At 39.1% G+C, this 23,065-nt stretch overlaps 1 protein-coding gene across 1 annotated transcript in view; it reads right to left on the bottom strand.

The window, feature by feature from the left end:
• Window positions 1-23,065, bottom strand: part of PDE7B (phosphodiesterase 7B) — an 88,849-nt gene that overhangs the window by 26,262 nt on the left and 39,522 nt on the right. The window contains exon 2 of the mRNA XM_054399221.1: window positions 11,877-11,960. Coding sequence (XP_054255196.1) covers window positions 11,877-11,960 — 84 coding nt within the window. The remainder of the gene's footprint in view (window positions 1-11,876; window positions 11,961-23,065) is intronic.

The raw sequence follows: 23,065 nt of genomic DNA, 5'->3' as shown, positions 1-23,065 counted from the left end.
TTTATGAGGAAGTGGTTATTTTATCCTTTGGATTACCAGATTATTTCAGTAGCACAATTAATACTTACCAAACCACAAACACATCAGGTTGAAATGAATGATTTCTTATGGTGAAACATATTTTCTGAATTGAACCATCAAACTTAAACTTGCCACTGCTTTGTCATGTTGCTCCTTATAGTTATCAGGGGTCTTAACTGAAATCTAATCATTGCCAGACAGCATCTCGTGCTGCTTCAAATGAGCACCGTTTTACAATATATTATGCAAAAAAAAGATGACCCACAACAATATGTTTCCTGTATTTTCATAAAACTGACTCTGCACCTCTCCAACACCCCCCAAACTGCTATAATCTCATCATCATTTTTCTCTTTACCCTCCCAAGATTGGTTGTCAAACAAGACAAGCACAGCCATATGAAGTTGAGAGAAAAAAAAGATGATTGAAAAAGAACAGCAAAAGGTGAAGCAGCTGAAAGTGAATGCTCTAATTCTGTCCTCAGCTCAGCAGTTGCACTTAAATCTCTCAGCAGTGAAAAAGCCATTCCTGGCATATGGGATTCACAAGCTGACACGAAACAAACATGCAGTATTAAGATGAAATGAAGGGTTTATGTGAATGAATTATAGTAATATCACTTCTTAATTGAAAACTGTAACCTTCCATTTAAATTGTAAACGTGAAATTTTGATGATGATACTTAATGTAAGTCACATGGTGACTATGAAATACAAAAGTTATTGATGGCTATTTCTAATTAGGCTACATTGAATTACAAGTTAACGAATCAAAACCATCATTGCAGATATCACTGAACTTCAGTTGTGGAACTATGGGTACTAGAACATCTGCTATGTTATATGGTTAAAGAACATCAGCTCTAAGGCTCACACGGGAAGGATTTAGCAATTATGTGCAATTCTGAAATGAACGTGAAAGGCAAACAAGAATGTCTTTTGTTTATACTCATACAACTTCCCTTGAGAACTGTGTTTAATAATTTTGGCAACTTCTGAATGTTTTGTTTACCTAAAAAAAAGCATCATCTGTGTCTCTTGAAAGATGCTCATTCTCATATCCTGTGGAGTTACTGCTCAGCACAACAGTCAGAGAAACCCTTCTCTGTATGCCAGACAAAGTTATTGTACGAATTACATAGACATATTGTACGAATTACACAAACATTTCCAGAAGCATTCCTCACAAAGCTTAACTTCTGCCTTCATAAATACAGGCAGTCTGATCTCCTGAAGTGTTTTAGCAGGCAACAAGAATGGTTGCCTTTTTTTTTTTTTTTTTTAGGTAATTTGATAGGTACATCATGTATACACACTGTGAGACCATAGATGATGTGTAGATAGTACATGTGGCCCTCAAGAGGTTAATAAATTACAGGAATCAATGGTTGCCTTCTCTTTCCTCACAAAGTTCCTCCAGTTACACAAACCTACTTGCCTTAACATGATCTACAGCTCACCCTACCCCAACCTCTGCTAGTTCAGGAGAAGGGGCTTCCTGCACTAGAAACTGCTACCAGACTTTTAGCTTTTGTTCTCACTGCTGCATTAGCACATGCCTGCAGACCGTATGAACCTAAAAATTACACAGATTATGTTACCAATGGTTGAGTTAACATCCAGAAATGATCACACAAATAAAATTCGGACATTTAAGACTGCACTAGACTTTCATTACGTGGTGGTTGTTCTTTCAAAGTAAACAAACTTGGTTACGTGTTCAAATAAGGCCTCTGAGTTTTCTGGAACATACTATCACTTTTTTTTTTTTTTTTAATTTTATTGCATATCAAAGTACAGTAAAACAGGTCACTCAACAGCATGAATGGAGAAAAACAGGATTATTAATTTTCAAAAGCCAACTGGTTCAGAAGGATGCAGAATACATCAAATCCTCAAGCACCTGCCTTTGACTCATAGAGTTTACTCTTTGCCCTCTTACAAGGATGCAAAGGAATTCTGTACTCAGGCACTGCTCTGTTTGCAGAGTCCAACAGGATTGGTAGAAAAGTGATGGAACATAGGGAACGTAAAGCAAGAGGATCAGATCTACAATTTACTGCACAGTTTGCAAACAGCAAGGACACAGAAAACCCATTTGTCTCTGGTCCTATATGTTATATATGCAATTTACCGAACTGGTTCCTGGCTTGACAGCTGATTAGGCTGTTTGTGGGAGCCCACGTGTAATTGACTTATGAAGAATAAAGAGGGAAGGGATGCCATCCAGAGGGACCCTGACAGGCTGGAGAGGTGAGCCCAAGCCAATCTCGTAAAGTCCAACAAGACCAAGTGCAAGGTTGGGTCAGGGCAATCCCAAGCATTGATATGGGCTGGGCAGTGACTGGCTTGAGAGCAGCCCCGAAGAAAAGGACTTGGGGGTGCTGGTGGATGAGAAGCCAAATATGAGCCACCAGTGAGCACTTGAGGCCCAGAAAGCCAATCACAATCTGGGCTGCATCAAGAGAAGTGTGGCCAGCAGGTTGAGAGAGGTGATTCTCCCCCTCTACTCTGCTCTGGTAAGACCCCACCTGGAGTACTGAGTCCAATTCTGCAGCCCCTGTTACAGGAAAGATATGGATGTGCTGGAATGTCCAGAGAAGGGCCACGAGTATGATCAGAGGGCTGGAGCACCTCTCCTATGGAGACAGACTGGGAAAGTTGGGGTTGTTCAATCTGGAGAAGAGAAGGCTCTGAGGAGACCTTATTGTGGCCTTCCAGTATCTGAAGGGGGCCTACAAGAAAGCTGTTGAGTGACTTTCTAGGATGTCAGGTAGTGATAGGACCAGGGGAAATGGAGCAAAACTAGAAGTGGGTAGATTCAAATTGGATGTTAGGAAGAAGTTCTTCACCATGAAGGTGGTGAGACACTGGAACAGGTTGCCCAGGGAGGTGGTAGAAGCCCTGGAATTTTTTAAGGCTAAGGCTGGATGTGGCTCTGGGCAGCCTGATCTAGTGTGAGGTGTCCCTGCCTATGGCAGGGGGCTTGGAACTGGATGACCTTTGAGGTCCCTTCCAGCCCTGACAGTTCTGTGGTAGAGAGTATCAAAGTGTATTAGAGATGGGAAGGGACCTCAAGAGCTCATCAGGTCCGACCCCGATTCTTTGAATTCATGGTTGTCCATTTTTCTGCGTGTCAAATTATGCCAGGCATTTAAATCGTCTTTACTGAAGTCTTGTTTGACATATTGACTGCATGACTTGGTTGCTAAATTTTTCTCATAAAGAAGAGTGCATAGCACTGATAACACAAAAAGAAGTGTTGTGCCTTCTTAATATCTTCTTACTTGATGGATTTGTCATATTATCCAAAAGGCAACAGCAGCATGAACAGTGATAGCTGAACTAGTACAGGTAATCAAAAAATTAACTTCAAGTTTAATATTTCAAATTTGAATTTTGGAGAAGGTACTGGCAAACTAGAAGGATAGATAACCTCTCTGAACTGTTTTCCCTTTGGAAATGAAGCTACAGTTTTGAAGAAGGGCCTGAGAAAATACACAAAGAACCAGAAACCTATGTAAAAGGATTGTTGCTTTAAAGCTTTCAGACTAGTACAGAAGGATGAAGAAGCTCAGATGAATATCCCAGTTTTATTTCTCAGTCATCTACAGCTGGTAGACAAACAGGTTTGGTTTAGAAATAGTAAGACTGTGTGAATTTTCATCATCTGAATATACTCTGATTACTGCAGCTAAGAAGACAGAGGTGAACATCTTACACTACATCATATCCACAGATAAACAAGTGCTGTACTGAAATCTTGTAAATGCAGGAATCCTCACAAGACTCCCTCAAGCTATATGGGAATCTGCAAAGGTTTTTACAAACATTTTGTTTTTACTTGCTTCTCTAATGTCTAAAAACTTCTTAGTTCCTTCACTTCTGATAAAGCTCAATTTTTAGAGGTCAAACATTTTCTGTTAGACACCACTGTTCCTATGGGTTGCAACAGTATCATTTCTCTTTAAAGGGGTGAACATTGTTTTCAATTCAGAAGAGGCTGTGAGAAAGAGGAGGACTACAAACTCATCGGAGAAAATCAGAAACTTAGAAAAAATAAAACAGAAGATCTTAAAAAATTTTCTGCTTTGGGTCAAGATTCCATTCTTCAGCTATCTGGAGAAAGGCACGAGATCAAGAGCCCTGTTTACAGAATTTGTGTGTTTCTTTGGCTAACGTAGTTAATGAAATGGGAGAGGTCCTGGGAGACCAGCTTTCTGAGTCACCTTGAGGTAGAGGTTCCTCTTTGAACATCACTTGAGGTGATGGTGGCTTGTAACAGCTCACTTTCCAAACCATAAATTTCCTGCACAATTGTTGGTATATTGAAGAACACTAGGATGATTAGGGGACTTGAGCATCTCCCCTATGAAGAGAGACTGAGATCCCTGGGGCTATTTAGTCTTAAGACTGAGAGGGGATCTGATCAATGTCTATAAATATCTGAGGTGTGGGTGTCAAGTGAAGGGGGCCAGGCTCTTTTCAGTGGTGCACAGAAATAAGACAAGGAACAATGAACATAGAAGATTTCACCTCAACATGAGGAGAAACTTCTTTCCAGTGAGGGTGACAGAGCACTGGAACAGGCTGCCCAGGGAGGTTGTGGAGTCTCCTTCTCTGGAGACCTTCAAAACCCACCTGGATGCATTCCTGTGCAGACTACCCTAAATGGTCCTGATCTGGCAGGGAGGTTGGACCTGATGATCTCTTGAGGTCCCTTCCAACCTCTGATATATTGTGATACTGTGATATTTCTCATACAGTTTCCTGCTCTTGTTACAAAATACATTCCTTTGGATGCTGTTTTAAAAGAGACTACAAAACCTAAATATTATGCAGATTTCCCATACCAGATACTGAATTATCCCATCACACCAAGCGGTGGAGAAAGAATAGTTTCAAAGACCAGTTAGGTAACAGAATACTAGCCTTAATAACAGGAAGAGGGATTGATTAAATCCAAATGTAGGATTAATTTAGACGTGTTTCTCTTTAAGATTTGCAGCCTTCATTGGAGCCATCAATCACCTTTGTGCATACAAACACCTTGTCATCTTGTATTAAGCCTCCTACGAGCTCTTAGGAAACAGCCTGTGTTCCATTTTGCCACAAAGTCATCATTTCAATATGAACCTTCACTTTGCCACTTCAGTCTTTGTACAGTAGCAGTCAGGACCTTTTTTTTTCCCCTAAAACTGCAAATTTTCTATAGCTGATTATAGTTTCTCCAACAGGAAATGGTACATCCCCTCCCCCTTCCCTCCCCTTGAGAAAAAGCAACATAACCTGTAATAACAGCAACCTCCACTTTCATTTATCATCTTAATTATCCCTTCTCCTTGTTTCTTCTTTTTCCTCTGGTCATTTGGAAAGTATCCTCACTGTTATCTTCAGGACACCCTTTCCCTTTTCTAATCAGGGAAGAGAAGGTGGGGTGACAGAACAGGTCACACATCATTTGGAAACTTTTAAAGGAACATTCTCAGTTGAACTCAATCCCAAATCTGTATTTAAAAAAGAGAAAAGTTACAAAACTGTATAATCATGTCAGTGTTCCTAAGACTTTGTGTGTGAGGCATGCCAAGGGTTTTTTTTTTTTTGTTTTCTCTGCTTGCTTTCATGAGTTCTGCTGAAGCATTCATGACCCCAAGTGCTGCATTTTGTTAGCACAAGAGAGCATGTGCATCAATCAGTTTTACATTCTGGCTTTCATTTTCCACAAATGTAGCATAAAAGCTACACAAGGAGCACGAAGGCAGAAAGCAGAATTTAATTTTCAATCTACCTTGTTATAAAATTTTGCAGGTAACAACTCTTAAAAACACTTAAAATACAAACAACACCCAGAACAGAAAACCCCTTGCTGTTATTTGATGAAAAGGGGGAACCCGACTGGCTTCCAGTGACAGCAAGAAGTTTTTAATATAGTGAAGTCTTCCTAGAAAACAGAACAATCTTTGTGCTGAAACACTATTAAGAGAATTCCTCTTCCCTGACTAGGTAACAAGCAAGGCCATAGGCTGATTTCAGTTCTGGAAATGTTCTTCCCATTCAAACCAGACACAAGCTAAGCAGATTAAAAAGCCTGTGTGCCTTCGGGATGCTGATGAGTATCTTTTGGACACGGTTATCCATGAGGAACTAAGGGAGGTATTATGTAGAAATGATGCAGGCCTCATGAGATCTCTCCCTTTCTAATTTAATAACCATCTGGAACTTTGGACTCATTGCCATAGGCTGGGTTGGGATCCAAGTAATCCAATCAGCCCTTCAAATTTCCTCACAAGACTTTTAGTGTCCTAATATAACCTGGGTCAGAAATATCTAAAAAGGAATCTCTCACTCCTAATTCTTTTCCTAGCCAAAGGCAACAAAACATGACAGTTAACCAAACTCTTTTTAATCTCATTCATTTGGGTTCAGGTTACTTGATGGTTCAGTTTTGGGCTGGTGGCTGTGGTTAAGTTTTATTTTCCCTGGAGATGGGCCCCGGAGTGTTCAAAATCTGAAAACAAAAAAAATTAATGCAAATTTTGCAAATAGACCCTTCTGTAGACAGGCAGAAACCACAGATTCAAACATCTACAAATGTTATTTGCGATGGAGACCTTTTCATGACTTCATATCTTCCCTTACTAACTCTGACAACACTTTATGTTGCACCTAATTCAACACATGCCTGCAAAGCATCACTTCATTTGCAAACAAACCAAAACCCAGAGTATTTTGCTTGATTCAAACCAGGCAGCAAATCAAGGAGAGAAACTGAAGGATACCTAATATCACTGTTTGTCACCATTTGGTACTAATTTAATTTGCTAAGCTTAGCTTAAAGGAGGTGAGGCTCTTTTGGTCTCAAATTCTGCAGGACAATACCAAGATCTTTGGCTTCATAGATATTCTCAGATCCCACTTTATGTTCCTGTTATGCAAAGTGTAAGGAAACAGAAATCCCTTTGGGTAACAATATTTTGGTACAGAGACTTCACATACAAGATCTTACACCTTTCCTTATTATCCCTCTTAGACCAATGTGTAGAGAAGTGAATTTTATCAGACACTGAGATACTGTGGATGGCTTACTGAAAAGAAGTGGGTGCTAGATAATGAAAGCAATGGTATGAATGTGACAATCAAAGTGCCCCTTTCCCTTTTCAGGAAAAGTTGAAACTGCAAGCAGAAACAATTTAAATTATATTACTCCATGACAGACATATTTAAATGCAATCAGTTAGTGGCTAGTAATTTTCTCATTTGCAAGCAAAAAAATCAATCCAGAGAAAGCTTAGCATAAAGCAAGATGGGAAATGGAGAATCACTATTTAAGAATCTCTTTGTCTTCTGATTTAAAGCTTGATGAACAAATTTGTGAACAAAACGTTACTCATCTCCGATGTAAAAAAAATTGTTACTTCACTTAAAGTGACAATAAAACAAAGTATCTAATATAACAAAGTATCTAATATGGGTGAGGTCTTCTTGGTTATTGCTCCATGCATACCTACTCTTCTAGATTTATCACAAGGAACTCCCTGGCCTTCAATCTTGTGGTTAATGAAGAAATGTACCATCATGGTCACTTGCACAACTCATCATGAGAGAATGAAATAAATTTTAACCAATGCATATTGGTCACTGACAGGATCTGATTCAATGACACACTGAGTAACTTTTGTCAATCAGAGAACCAAATTATTGCTGCCTTACCTTACAGTCCTGTATTTCTCAAATCCAAACTATGCTTTGCTAAATGGAAAATTGGATTAAGTTAATTTTCACTTAGGAAGTGTTTCTAAGCCTGAAAATATTCAGTTTAGTTCCTTTTCTGTCCTGTGAATACAAAAAAATCCCAAAACAACAACACCGCCCACCCCCCAAAACCCGAAAAGGTTAATTTAATCCATGGAAGTGTAGAAGTGCCAATAAACTGCCATCATTAATTTCAACCTGCATTAGGTTCACTTACAAGCTAGAGCTACCAAGTTCAGAGTCCAGGTTTGTTTTGAAATCAATAATACATCATTTATACACTTTATTCAGGTGCTTGATGGCACCTCAAACTTGCCTATTTCATCCCGTCACCCCTTCTGGAAAATAAGCTAAGCCTTTTTGTCTTCCACTGGTTGCACTTTAAGGAATGCCTAACATGCCTGAAGAAAAACCCCTCTCCCAGTGTTACTGTGAACTTACAGAGCTGTGCAAAATTTGTCACTTTCAGTTTAGGAGTTTCTAAATCTGAGTATTTATAAGCATCCTAGTGAATGTGGATCCTCAAGTCTGCCATGACCAGCTTATTTTTTTCCTGGGGTATACTGTGGCCATCTGGAGCAGGTTCCTTTTCTTAATTAAGACAGGATAGAAAAAGGGATGTTCCACTTTCCTCCTGGGAGGTCTTCACACTGAGCTAGCTAATAAGCATTGGCTGACCCAGCTTCCTTGGGGAGAGGATCTGCTACATTCCTTCCCTTTGAGCTTATGTCTCCATACAAACAAGTATCTGGTTGGCCATGCAGGTCTCCACAATTTGCAGGATGGATTAAACAGGCTGGGGCATAGGTATGCTCTGTGCAATGCAGAACTGAGGAATTCTTTGCGAGGCACTGAATATTTTATCACCAATTTTGTACTCCAGGGTCATCTTAAGAGTCCCAAAACCCATCAGTGCAACTCCACCTCAAGGAAAGCTTGAAACCAGGCAAAGACAAGAAGATGCTAGTGCCTTGCATCTCCTCCAGACAGATCTAGCAAAATCCTCACTGTCCTGACAGTGTGGCACTGATAAGGTGAAATAATGCTCACTAAATTTCTGTATATTCCAGAGAGGTACTGGAGGAATGTGCAGATGGCATCACGGACATTAGCTCAAACAGCAAGAAGTCAACTTTAATCCAGTTGGCTTTGACTGGAGCTACAGAAGATCCCATTTTCAGAGTGCAGGAAGTTTTCCTATACAAAAAGCCTTAATGGTGTCTGAAGTTACACAGCAACTTTACTGTAGGACTCCAGAAAAAAAAAAAAAAAGAAAAAGAAAAAAAAAAAACCACCAAAAGATATGGTCTACTCAGTGTTAGCCCCTCATAGCCACAGAAAGGAATATCCACGAGTTCTACTGAATCTTTAAGTATGCTAAAAAAGATATATTTAAGTAACCTTTGGATCTAACATTAGATAGCAATGCCCTGATTTATTTTTTCTAATGTCAGTTTTCAAAAGGAATGCCAATTCTCTTCAAGAATGAGTTCATTGTCTTCCTTTACTTTAAAACAAGGGTGATACTGGTTTTTTGGAATAGTATTCAGATGGTAGAGGGAACAATCACTATTTAAGATCAATTTGTCTGAATTAGTGAGAAGCTGGAGTAATGTTTATACTGCATTTTTTAGTAACTTCTGAGGAGATTTAGCACAAAATTTTCTGTCTCATCTCTCCCTTACTGTAACAGCTTTCAGTATACAGTTGCTGCCTGTCAGTTACTGCCCCCAAACAAACATAACATGGTACCAACCTTTCACTCTAAGTGTTAGGCACTTTTCAGAAACCTTTGTAGTAGTGACATTTTTATATGTTTCTTTTTGGTAGAATGTGCAGCACCATGGCTTTTGCTGCTTATATGGCATGCACAACAGAAATGGATTTGAAAGATAGATGGTATATGAACAAGTAATATAAAAGTCTGTTTACTTCCTGGCAAACTGCATGCTCTGACACTGAGCATCTTCATTTACCTGTAGGTCCCTAAGTGAATGAGGCCCAATACACTTGCCATCTACAAAATTAGTAGTCAAGTACCTAGAAATTTCACTTTAATTTGCATTGAAAAATAAAGGAAACATCACTCCCTAGGTAGCAAGTAGGAAATACATAAAAACCTGAACCCAATGGGAAATCCCAAATAAAGATCACTGCTTTTCCTTACACAGAGAGCATGATCAGCCACAGTGACTGCTTTCACATTATGGAAAAGCAGTAAAAAGAAATATTAAGTCAGAAGTCCCTGGGACAGAAAGCACAGGAACACAAAACTCTGTGGGACCAGAGATGCACGCAGAGAGAGGCATTGCTTTTAAGTTCAGCAGTTACAGAAGAAGGGTTATGCAGAGTGCCCTGATCCTTATATGATCAAAGACTGAGTATTCATTGGTACATCTCTTGCCATGGATCTCTCCCTAAACAGCCCACAGGCAGCAGCACCAGCACTTTTCAGAAGCTGACATCCCAGAAGGATGGCAGAATTCATCTATAGGGGATAAAAGTGAAAGCCCTATCACAAAAAAAAACCCCACCACCCACAAACCCCCCAAAAAAACAACAAAAAAAGTGTTTTGTTTCTTTAACCAAGGAAAGAACATATGAAGAGAATTTTAAATGACATGTATGCATCCAAAAGGAAATAATTAATTTAGTCACACTTGAACATGAATATATATTCACTTCTACTTTGTGAATGAAAATAAGTGTTTCATATTCTCTTTGGCTTTATAAGGGCATGAAAAGTAACATTTTCAGCTAGCCTAAAACAAGTTTTTCTTCAGAGCTTTCATTGGCAAACCAGGACTAAATTATCCTCAGAGCTCTGCCCAACCAGTATATTATTCCCTTTGTCCTGAGAAAACTGCTGGACCCATCTTACCCCTTCTGTCTTGCTACCTCAGCCATAGCAAGCACTCCGATGGACTCAGGACCTAGAAAATATCTTTTATCAGTAAGGCTGAATGCAAGCACTTTGCCAGGCTGCAGCTACTTTGCCAGCCTGGGCAAAAGCAGCCCACCAGAGCCCAAGTCCTCCCCTTTCTATTAGCCCCTTCTTTTTTCCCCAATTCCCAGTCAGATCTCACCCTTTGTGGCTGGGCTTCTTCCCTCCTCCTTGTCACCTACTTCCCTTCCCCAGGCACTTGGGCAAGCAGTTACAAAAAAGAGACGTAAAATTTTGGTTTGATGACTGCTTTTTAATGAAAAGCACAATTGCTAGCAGCTTCAAAGTGTCATGGCTAAACAAACTATCAGAATTTCAGTCTGTTTTGATGAAGACAGCAATAACTTCTGCTTCAAAACTTACATGGAGTGGTCTGTGCCATACACAAGGACACACAGCAGAGATCTACCTGTGTCTGAACACTGGAGTTAACATAGCATCCAGACTGAACGTTACAGGGCCCAAGACTAAGCATTCTCTGGTACTTTTTAATTTTATTTTTTACACACTGGCCAATGGGTCTGCATCAGTATAGAGAATCCATCAGGTGGAAAAAAAAACCCACAACAGGATCTCTAAATTTTTTTTTTCTTTTAGATTTGCTGTCCTTTATTTGTAACAGTAGCAAAATAACTTCAATCGAAATGAGGTTAAGATTATTTTTAACAGATGTTCACTGCTGGCCTGACCCAAAATCCATTGACGTCAATGAGAAGACTCCATGGGGCTTTGGATTGGGTTCTAATTGTCGGAAAAATTAATGTTATTGTAAACCACTGGTCAGTGCTGTCACATGCTCCCCTTCTGTGCCAATTCTATATGACCGGATAACAGACTCACATAAATCTGTTCCAACTGTTGGCTAAGAGGCTAAAGGACACAGAGATTTATCTTTTTAATTCTGAAGCACCCTGTTCCCCCCAGCATACCCCATAATACTACTGTATTTACTTGACAGACTCAGCATTATGGACAGTATTCATACAATCAAAACATTTCACAGTCAAACACTGTGTGGGAATAATAGAATTATTAATGCTGACTGTGGGAAGACAGCTGAACTACAGATATGTACCAAAGAAGATACATTGATTTATATACATTTTTTTCTTTGTCATTGTTTTTTTCAAATACAGACCTGAAGAAAGGGTTGCACTTACTGTTAAGAAGACGGAAGTCTATGAACGGGTAGGAGCCACGGCGCTCGGAGAGAACCCCTGTCTGACCTCTCACCCGTGCATCTCCTGCAAAACACAAAATCCCCTGAGATGTTAGAAGGGCAGCTGCCTTTCTCTGCTGTTTAGATCTAGGTCTATTTTCTGTCCAAAGCCATGACGTTACACTCCTCCAGTGGGAAAACTAAGGTCCAAAAAATCATCTCCCATGACATCCCTGAGTAATCGAGTAAAGCAGTACAGCTGATCCTCTTATCAGAAAACAGACAAACTCCTTGTGTTTATCTTCTTGAACAGCTTCTTTCCCAGTAAGAAGACTCTCACTGCTTCAGGAGCAGTGTAGAGGTCCATTTTTTTTCCCCAGACAAACCCAGCTGGATTATAATTGTAGTGGCATCACAAAGGTCTCAACCTTGGACTAGGTTCACAGGTGAACTGAACACCAAAGCTGTGGGACTGGTCTCAAAAGCATGAGTTGATGAAAAAAATGCCCAAACAAAGCAAGGAGATTTTTAAGGTGTTGGTTTGTTGGTTTTTTTTTTTTTTTTTTTTTTGTTTTACTTTCAGTAGTTTGAGCATTCTGGAAAATGTCAGCCTTCTCCTCAAACATCAAAGCTGCTTTATGTAAGTGAAATCTGATGTTTGCAAACAAACATCATTCCAGGATGTTAGGACGTGTATTTAAATGTCACAAAGTGAAAACACAATACTGAGAATTAATATAATTGTTTAATTCATATTGATTAATATCTGATTTACTATGTAGTATTGATGAAACAGGAAAAAAAATACTAATTAAAAAACGCTCAGAATGAGTGTCACAAAACCTCTCCCAGCATACTGAAAGCAGTGAGAAGCAAATGTCATTTTTACATTTCCGTGACTTTAAATACCTTGTATTTTAATTTAATTGTTTCTTTATAGGCAAATAACAAGATAAAACTATTAAAAATTCTTAAGTAAGATGAAATTTGGAGATTTTTGGAGGCTCAGGTTAGAGTAAGCTAGTTCTTCACAACACCAGTTCCTCCTCTACACAAACACAGCCTGTTGTGTTGAAATCATGCCCACCGCACTTCCTCAGACAGCTTGCACTGTAGGCCTCTCAAAGTTTGTAATAATATTATTAATTATTAATTAGTTTGAAATGGGCTTCCTCTGGCAAACAAATATAGCATCTGTCTAATCTAAACAAAGATACTTTAATTTTTGGCCACTAGTGCTAGCTTCTACTGCTTCTGTTTAAAACCAAGCAAACATCTTGCAGTATAAAAGAAGGACTTTGTTAGACACCAGGGTTTTTTTTTTTTTTTTGACCTAATATTCACTTCAAAAGTGCTTAACAATCGTGTTTAAGGGACGAATGCCAAGTAGAAATATTAAATTACACATTTGAGGTGGAGAAACACTTCTGTGCCCTCTAGGGGTCCTTACAGGTATGAAAGACACAAGAGCGTGCACTCAAGATATTTCAAACACAGTCACTTTTTAGTATAAATATTAATCTGTTTTCTCTCATCCTTACTTTCACTTTGCTTTTTGTTTCCAGAGATGGAACACGTGTTCCCTGTACTCAGCTCCTGCTTGTCAGCTGCTTGCTCTAAGGAACCAGCCCAAAACAACTCAAAGCTGTTCACTGACCCCACTTACCCCTCCTGAGAGCAAGGCCAGGAGGTGCAAACCTCTGCCAGCAATTCAGCTGTTGTACTTCAAAGGTACAGTAATACTATGGGTCTACCTTTATCAGCAGTTTAAAATCATGTGCAACTTGTAGGAATGGAGGTATACAAACCTATTCCCTGTGATCCTTCTGTTACAGGGCAGAAAGGTGGAGCAAATAGCTGGAGAGTTTGTGCAACACCAAAGAAAGATTCTTCAGCACCCATGAGTCAGAGCCAGTAAGGCAGCACTCTGACTTAAAAGCACTGCTCTCTGCCACAGGTAGACCCATCAGATTGGCTGATTCATGCAGAAAGAATAAGAAAGGCAAGCATATGGTACACATTTTATAAACCTCAAAAAAAATCAGGCAAGCTTGAGCCTGCCACTAATACAAGCATCAGCAAACTAAGAACGGGTGTAAATTCAGAGCATGCCTTGATTGAGGCTTTTATTTTTCTGTGTGCACCAATGAATTCACAGGAAACTGCAAAGAATCTCCTTCATTAACACAGTGATAAATGTGTCATTTGTGACTAAATCAACAGATTCTTTGGAAAGAAAAAAACCCACAAAACTAAGGAAACTCAAACTCCAAAAATCTGAAACAAACCCAAGACAAATCATAACCATAAACCCAGAAAGACGGATTTTCTTCCTTGACATGAAGTAATTTACCTATCAGATCAAAAGAGGTACCACAGTCCTAAAGAATAACAAAATCATATATGTTTACATATTGAAAAGAATGCCTAACTCTGATCTTAAAAGTATGACCCCACATTTTGAGGAAGAGAACACTAAAGATAGAAAACGGGAACACAGAAGAAAACACAACATGAACTTACCAAAAGCAGACCATACAAGATAAAAGCTCATTCTTAATTATCTCAAATAAAACAGCAAATTGTTAGACAATCATTAGGAAAAAATCATTACTGTAGTGGATTTCAACCATATGGATTTTGGTAAACATGTTGGAGAACACAAGAAATGAGTACAAAACCTAAAGTTGGAAAAGACTAAAAGCAAGAAGATACCAAGGTGCATTAATAGGAAACTTTTTCTTGGGCACAATTACTGTGTGATCTTTAGAAGATCCCTATTGGAAACAGTATTAAAATATTTTATTTATGATCTTGGCACAAAACTAGGAGAGCACTAGTAGGGAACTAATATATTATGAAGCTGGGAGATACCAGGTATATATGGCTAAAGGTATTTTAAAGAAAGTTCACTGATGCTGTTGCTTTCTCTGCCCCAGCTGCTTCTACTTTCATTGTACTGGTAATCCAGTTTCCTCTCATGGTGCTGCTCGTGCTTCCTACAGAACTAAAGACTAGCCAACTCAGACATGTATGTACACTATTCAGGCCAGGGAATTCCAGTAAAGAGAGGGAGTGCTGGGGAGGTATTAGTCAAAGCACTTGGTCTAAGTTAATCTGAAATACTGTTTCTGAGAAAGCTGAATTCCTTCTGGAACAAGTGAAGAGAAGGACCTCTAGGAAGATGATCTGCACACTAAAGAGCCATTTCATAAAAGGAAAATTACCTTGGAGTAATGTCTGCTGTTGATGAGCAATAGAGTTGGAAAAGAACCATATAGGTGTTTGGAAGAGTATCAATCTAAAGAAGGAGATGAAAACAACTGAAGCAGCTGATGGCTGCTTTATACACAACAAGAGGTGACATGAAATAGTTAAGGACTGTATGTGATGACTGATACACTTGCTACCAGCTCTATGTTTTTCAAACTAAGAAAATGTGAATGAGTTTTACTAAAACAGTCATGGGAAATTACTGATTATTCTGATTGGCTATTTGTGGCATTTCACATTTTTTACATATAATAAAATTTTGAGCTATCTCTAGCACTGTAGGAATCTATATGCAGAAAAAAAAATCCACACCTGTACTGACTTAGCATAAGCCACTACGATCCTTATATTCGAGGATTATTAACTTTACCCTCCGGGAAGGCAAGTTTCTGATGAGTCAAAGATGTTATCAAGTAGCTCTACCTCATGAATCTGTTATTTCAAAATATTTCACCAGGTGCCACCTAGTCTCTTTCCACATCATTAAAGAAAGATTAGTTAGGAAGTAGTGGTGGGCTAAATCAACCACACCTACCATCCTCCATTTTTTCTTGGCTCACTTATCTGGAGAACATTTATATTCTTCCCTATTACTTTTAATTACCTCCACGTACACTCAAAAGAGAGACTAAAAATAGGGATTGCACCAGATGTGCACCATACCACATGATTTTGCATTTCTGAGAGGCAAGGCCTGTTCATGGCAACATACCAGACTCGCTCTTTTTCTTTGACAGAAGACTTTGAGGGCAACTTTCATCAGCCACCTGACCTTTACATCTCTTTGCTCTCCACCTTAAAATCAAGCTTAACAATTGTTCTGACAATTTATGCAATTAGTAGATTTAGATAAATAATCCTTTTTCAAGCAAAAGGAAGGATTCTGTGGAAACAGGGCAGGAAATTTTGACAGTTCATTGTGTTCCCAAGTGAAACAAGCAGGGTGAAGGGAAACAGCAAGGGTACAGGTTCTACTTGGCTGCTTTGGGCTGAAGATGCAAAGCTGGAACATTTATAGTCACAAACACGAAGGGCTGAACCCTTGTTAGAGCCAAGTTACCATGAGAGCTTCCAGCTGGGACATCTCCCAGGGGCTGCCGTGCTTTTGAATTTTACTTTGTCCTCATTAAAATGGACCAGAAAACAAACCAAACAAACCAAAGCAACCCACATAAGGTAACAGGAGCCTTTACAGTATGTGCCATGACTGACAGCTTATAGTCACAGGAAAATCAGATATGGGTCAAGAAACATGGTACTACTGTGGCCTAGCATCTGCAGAAGGAAAACAACTCCTCCAAGACTTTTCTCAAATGACATGGGATTCAATTTCACTGAGCAAGCACAACAAATCAGGAGAGATAACTGGGCCACAGCTGTGACAAAACAACAGAGCAGCTTCATGTAGCCAAAGCTAGGACCAGCCACCAAACTACTGCTTTTATTTAGTACACAGCTCCATGTGGGAAGTCAGGAATACCACAGCAAACTCACAAGAGGTTACAACTATTTATTCTAGCCAAGCTTTTCTATAATTTTCATCCAAATATTTCCTAAGCAGACTTGTTTTAGGACAGTGGCTGTAGTGGCTGAGTACTTTGAGTGGAAAACTGAGTGGCAGTAGTCTTGTGGACTCCATGGAGGACCTGGCTTCTTCACTACTTCAGCTATAGAAAGGCTTGAGCATTATGAGAAGGAAGACGGATTGTTGATGTTTTAAGTATCATAATGGTTTGAGTGGAAAGTTTGCTCAACGAAGAAAGTGTTGCTGTGTAAAAGTAGAAAACAGATTACAAGTAAGGTTAAAAACAAGTGGAATTAATAGAGTTATTTTTGATTCAAATGATCTAAATTTGTGCTTGTTTGGATTGTTTTCATTCTGCTGTATTAGTGCTAGAAATGTTACCATAAATTCTTGTCTGCAGAAAGCATTTTACACAGATTTCCTGATATGCATACGATCTTCAGTGAACAAGAACATTTCCTCTGAACAGACCCCATGAGACTGATCTTAGAGGTTACAGAGAAAGGACAACTCTTCCTTCCAGTAGGAGAAACTGGGTGAGCAACCTCACTTCATCCTTTTGAAAGTGCTGACATTTTAAGCATGTCAATATTCCAAAACATGAGGTTTTCTGTACCATACAATGCACAGTTCTACTCTTTTTGGTAACAGTCCTAACAAGGTCTAAAATAGTGATTTCACCCAATGTGTCCTGTAGTTTCATTTCAGAATGCTTGCAAAGGAAGGCAACTGTTGGAACTCCCTTTTTACAAAAAAGGGATAGAATGACAGTGTAGGAGCCACCGTTTGGTTTTGCAGATTCTTTTTTTACACAGAAGGTCTCTCGGTTCCCCTATGAATGATTTTTTTTTTTTAATGAGTCAATTACTTGGTTTTCAGCTATTCAAAATTCCATTTCCAGACCAGCAGCAGCTGCAGGTGAAATATTTCACTCATCCTCTCTTTTCTTATAAAACTATTTTGTAGTGAATGGTGATACTTATGCTCAACATAAAATAGTGGCCCTGCCTCCCTATACCCACCAACTGTAATTTCTGCCCTTCTTTACTGACCAAAATCCATACAGCTGCTTTTACCTTAAATCTCTGAAATGATATTATCACCACTGCTTGTAACAATTAGTTAAATGCAAGACACAGAAGCTGACAATCTGTTCATAAAATCCTTCTCAATGCTAAAAGTCTCCTAGGAAATTCACCTTTATACTGATGAATAGCCCATGTGGATATACAGCCAGAGGAAGACCCTAGGATCCACAGGCATGCCTTTAACAGCTGAGCCATTATGCGAAATGAACATCTAGACTACAGTAAAAATAGTGTTTTATATACAGTTTTGAAATCGTCCCTTAAACTTTAACAGAGCTCATCAGTAACTCAAGATTTTGAACTGAAAAATCTTAAGGCAAAGCTATTACAACATGCAGACTTTGGAGAAAGCACTTGCAGACAACTGAAATCCAAGAGGATGAGAAAACTGCCAGAGAGAATCAGGTAGCTGCAGTCATCAGAAATTCAGATACTCAAGCAGTATCCCACATTGCCCTCTTCACAGACCTGTTTATTCTTGCATAAGCAAACACAGAGCTTGCAAAACTAACTCACTCACTCCAACTGAAACAATGGTCAGAAGTAGCTTTCCAAAATGTCAATACATCATATTGCACTGGAAACGCTTTCAACTCTTTCTGAGTTTGATAATGGGCTCCAAATTACTGCCTTAATGTAAGATTTATTTCATGTACTCGTAGGGGTTAAGTCAGCAGAGAAGAGTAGGTGCCTCTGCCCAGTTAACAGCACTTAAAGAAACTGAATTGCCTTTCAGAGTTGCATGGTTTTGCCTTTGACTGCAGATGGAGTCTAAGACACTTCTATTCCTAAATTAGGTGTTAGGATTATAAACAGCATACTGGGGGGAGAATCTGAGACCTTGCCCATGAGTATCATACTCAGAAAACTGAGACCACACCAAAACTCTTACCTCTAAGTACACTTTTCACTGTGATTATCCCTGTGACTGTCACTATTTATTTTGTAATAATAATATAATTAATTTTGTAATAATAGCCACATACACCTTCAGTTCACACCAGCATGGACACACCCTCAAAACAAGGACTGTGTACACCCATGCACTATAGTGTTATCCCCACAGGTCAGTTAAACAAAAATCACTTCTTACGCAACAGTAACTGAAGTACTGTTCTCTATATCCACAACAACAACAAACCAACAAAAAAACAGCTCCCCCTCCGCTCCACTCTGGTGAGACCCCACCTGGAGTACTGAGTCCAGGTGGAGTCCCTATTACAAGAACGATATGGACATGCTGGAACGTGTCCAGAGAAGAGCCACGAGGATGATCGGAGGGCTGGAGCACCTCTCCTACGGAGTCAGACTGAGAAAGTTGGGGCTGTTGTGTCTGGAGAAGGCTCTGAGGAGACCTTACTGTGGCCTGCCAGTATCTGAAGGGGGCCTACAGGAAAGCTGGGGAGGGATTTCTTAGGATGTCAGGTAGTGATAGGACTAGGGGGAACAGAGCAAAACTAGGAGTTTGTAGATTCAAAATGGATGTTAGGAAGAAATTCTTCACCATGAGGGTGGTGAGACACTGGAACAGGTTGCCCAGGGAGGTGGTAGAAGCCCCATTCCTGGAGGTTTTTAAGGCCAGGCTGGATGTGGTTCTGGGCACCTGATCTAGCGTGAGGTGTCCCTGCCCATGGCAGGAGGGTTGAAACTAGATGATCCTTGAGGTCCTTTCCAACCCTAACAATTCTATGATTCTATGATATTACTGTGTGATTACTTAACTATCAGTATTTTCTAGACAAAATCCTTGCAAGTTTATTTAAAAGTTCACACAAAATGCTAAACCACAGCACACAAAGATAAAAAGGGCACATAAGAATATGGGCAAAAATTACAGACTACTTATTCACATACAAACTTTTCTTCTTCAAGACATGAAATACAAATACATCAGTTTGCTGGCATGAATGTTGCAGAATTCAGCCAATGGCTTTCATATGCAGAAGAAAAAATAGAAAATGTTGACATCTGGTAGCAAAGGCTCAAGAGTTACTGAATTAAAAGCAAGAGACAGGTCCCACAAAAAAAGAATCCAACAAGAAAGCACAAAGACTTGTATAAATACAGCATTATAAGCACAGAATACAGCAGCCATCTATCACCACTTCCATGCCTGAAAGGATCAGTTTAAACAACCATCCAGACTTTGTTAAATATTTTGCTTTAACTCTATTGTAACTACTGTCTAGGAGGGTGAACTCACTAGTGAAAGATGAAAATGAAAGTCTGGAACAACAAGCAGCCAGGAGGAGACACGCTTTTAAATTTAATTTTTGGGGGGGAAGGAGATCCCTTTATAATTCTTATTCTTGCCTACAGTTTACACTATTTAGAAGAAGTAGTATACAACATCTTGAGAGTTTCACTGCTGCTGTGGACCTGAATAGTAGCACTTTGACTGACTTGAGGATTATCACATCACTCCTGCTCATTTTCGTCTTCCCTAATGGTTAGACAGCATATAAATTACTCTGCATTAAAGGATGTGAGCTATGTCAGCAGAATCAGGTTCTTGCATTGATATCGTTGCTATTGCTTTAGAGTCTTGCTGGGAAGTGGCAAAAATCCTGGTTTTCTTACGTATGAAACTGAATCTAAAATTACACCTTAAAGACTAAAGGATACCTAAAAGGTTAAGAGCTGTAATAAAAAACCATAATAACAACAGCTACAGCATGTTCTTAGCAACAGGTAGTAGGTTGCATTACCATGGCAACTTTGAAGATAATATCTTGCTGTCATGTTACTCTCATCCCTCTTCTGAATAAATTACAGCATAAATAAACCCCACATTATTAGTTATTTAAATTGTACTTTTTGGATTCTAGTCTTCTGCTAGACTCCCAACTATTAAAATAAACATGCATTTAATAACAAAATTCTAAGACTTGTATGCTTCCAATTCCGTATACACATATTTTTAAAGCAGGTTAAGTAGTTTAATACAATGACTTCCATTTTGTGTAAAAGAAAATGCACAAAGAATCTGTGTTTTGCTCAAAATCAACATCAAAAAGAGATACTACTTACAGGGTACAATCTCTATCTGCAGTGCATTAGGTCAAGTTACTTTTATTGCTGGCGCCCAAAAGATGATTATTCTTCTCTCACAGCTATGCCAAGGCCCTAAGTTAGCCAAATTATAAATTATTTTTTAACTGTAATAACATTCTAGATAAAGTTGCTCTTTCTGAGGCCCCTTTACAATTTTCTGTGTATTGGTTTGCTCTTTCTTGCAGTGAGGGCCCCAAAACTGAGCTTAGTACTCAAGATGTGGCCTCACCAGTGACGAGTACAGAGGGATTGCACTGACCAGTTACACTGATGGGTTGCACTGATGAGTTACCTCAGCCACAAGGTATCATTCTCATTTTCTGCTAAGGCACTGTTATGTAGACAAGCAGAAACTGGTTGATACTACAATCCACATGTATTTAACGTAGCCATTGATTAAAATTCATATATATATAATTAATTTATATAAAATAGCAATTCATAGAATGGCATAAACATTAATAGAAAAATGCTGGTGATTTCAATGTTGAATGGAACAAATGGAGCTGGTTTGGGGCAAATGTTCAATGACTTTGTTTGGTCAAGGACTTGTCAGTGTTAGGCTAATGATTGGACTCGATGATCTTAAAGGTCTTTCCCAATCTGGGTAATCTGGTGATTCTGCAATTTGAGATTAACATTTTTATTTCTGAGAGTGAAAGAGGAAACTCTCGGAATTAACATGCAAGATGGTAATCATAAGCCCTGACCTCATTTCCTGGTTTCCTATGGAACAAATCAGTTCCTTCCCACCCCTCGGTTTTCCATTTCTGTGTTTTGCTTGCTCCTACTGTAGACACTAAGTTCTCTAATGCAGGGCCTCAGTGGTTCAACAACATTTTCTAATTCCAGTTCTGGTCATGGTTTCTGTGCTGCCACAATGCAAACACTAATTATCTCTCCTTTTGGTACTGGTAAAGGTTAAGCTAAGAAACATTCAAAGAAAATGAACGCAGAGGGTTTTACTCATGCCATCAAATCAAAATTTGCTTTTGGTTCTTAACAGGACACTTAAGAAAATGTCCCTCTGTTTTCATAGCTTTGCCCACCAGAGTTCTACATCCTCCATTTCCAATGAAACCACAAAATAGACATGTTCAAAACTGTAATACAGCAACTGCCATTATAGCAACACATTGCCTATCTCTGAGATGTTTAACACCAGCCAAAACCTAAAATCTGTCCATGGGTTTTACATAATAGCAGTTTTGCCTGTGGAGAAGTTGAGCAGGAAAAGTGCAAGACCTTTGAGATTTGCTCCCTGTTCATTTTTCACTCGAATTGCATGGCCACCATTCGCCTCATACAAGAGGAGAATCTGCCTCTGCTAATAGAGCTGATTCAGCCCATGTCCTTGTACTAACATTTTGCCTGAAGATCATGTGGTGTCTGCATGACCCTTTAAGGTACATCAGTATAGAGTCAGGTTTAGAGGTAAGGGAGGCATAATAAAGTACACAATTCTCAATCTTGCCTATTAACCACAGGATGATACTTCCTCATCAATCTCTGCATGTTCTTCACCTTTTTTCCAGCTCGCCTCTGCACTGTACATATTTATGTTTATATTCCTAACACAGGTGTAATTTTTCTTCTTCCTTCCCTTCTCTTTGACTCACTGGTAACTCAGACTCCCCTCTACTCACTTGTTTCTCCTGAACCTGGAGTACTGCAGGTACAGTAGCAGACTTTGTAGCAGCAAGCCCAGCAGTGTTGGGCACTTCTGATGGGGCTGCCTCTGGAGTCTTCATGGCTGGGAGAGAGCAGTAAAAGTGGGGAGGAGGAGAAGGAAGCACTGGCAATTGGCTCAGCAGCACATGATGGTGCCTGTAATATCTTGCAGGAGAAAACCTCCCTCACCACCTTAAGCTTTGATCTGATTAAGAGCTTTATCTACACATGAGACTGCAGGAACAAATGTTGGAGATTAATGATTTGAGTTTTGTTTGTTCATCGTATAGTGCAATAAATTATTTTTTGCATTCAAAAAGCAGTATCTATGGCAAATACCTGGAAACTTTCATTCTTACTGGTTTTAAATTTTCTTTAGTTCCTCTAATATACAAATATTTGTGGAATATATAAATACCATAAATCAGTGAATAACTGAAAAATAAGGCAAGAGAACTTTGTCCAAAATAAGCACAAGTAATCTTAACATTATTTGTTTATTCCACATGAGTATTTCCTGAGCTAGCCCAAATTTTACCATGTAATATTCCTTCAGTATTTTTGATAAAAACTAATTTT

The sequence above is a fragment of the Indicator indicator genome, chromosome 2, assembly GCF_027791375.1.
Source record: "Indicator indicator isolate 239-I01 chromosome 2, UM_Iind_1.1, whole genome shotgun sequence".
Lineage (NCBI taxonomy): Eukaryota > Metazoa > Chordata > Aves > Piciformes > Indicatoridae > Indicator > Indicator indicator.
Note: the sequence above shows the minus strand (reverse complement) of the source record. Positions and strands in the feature narration are given on the sequence as shown.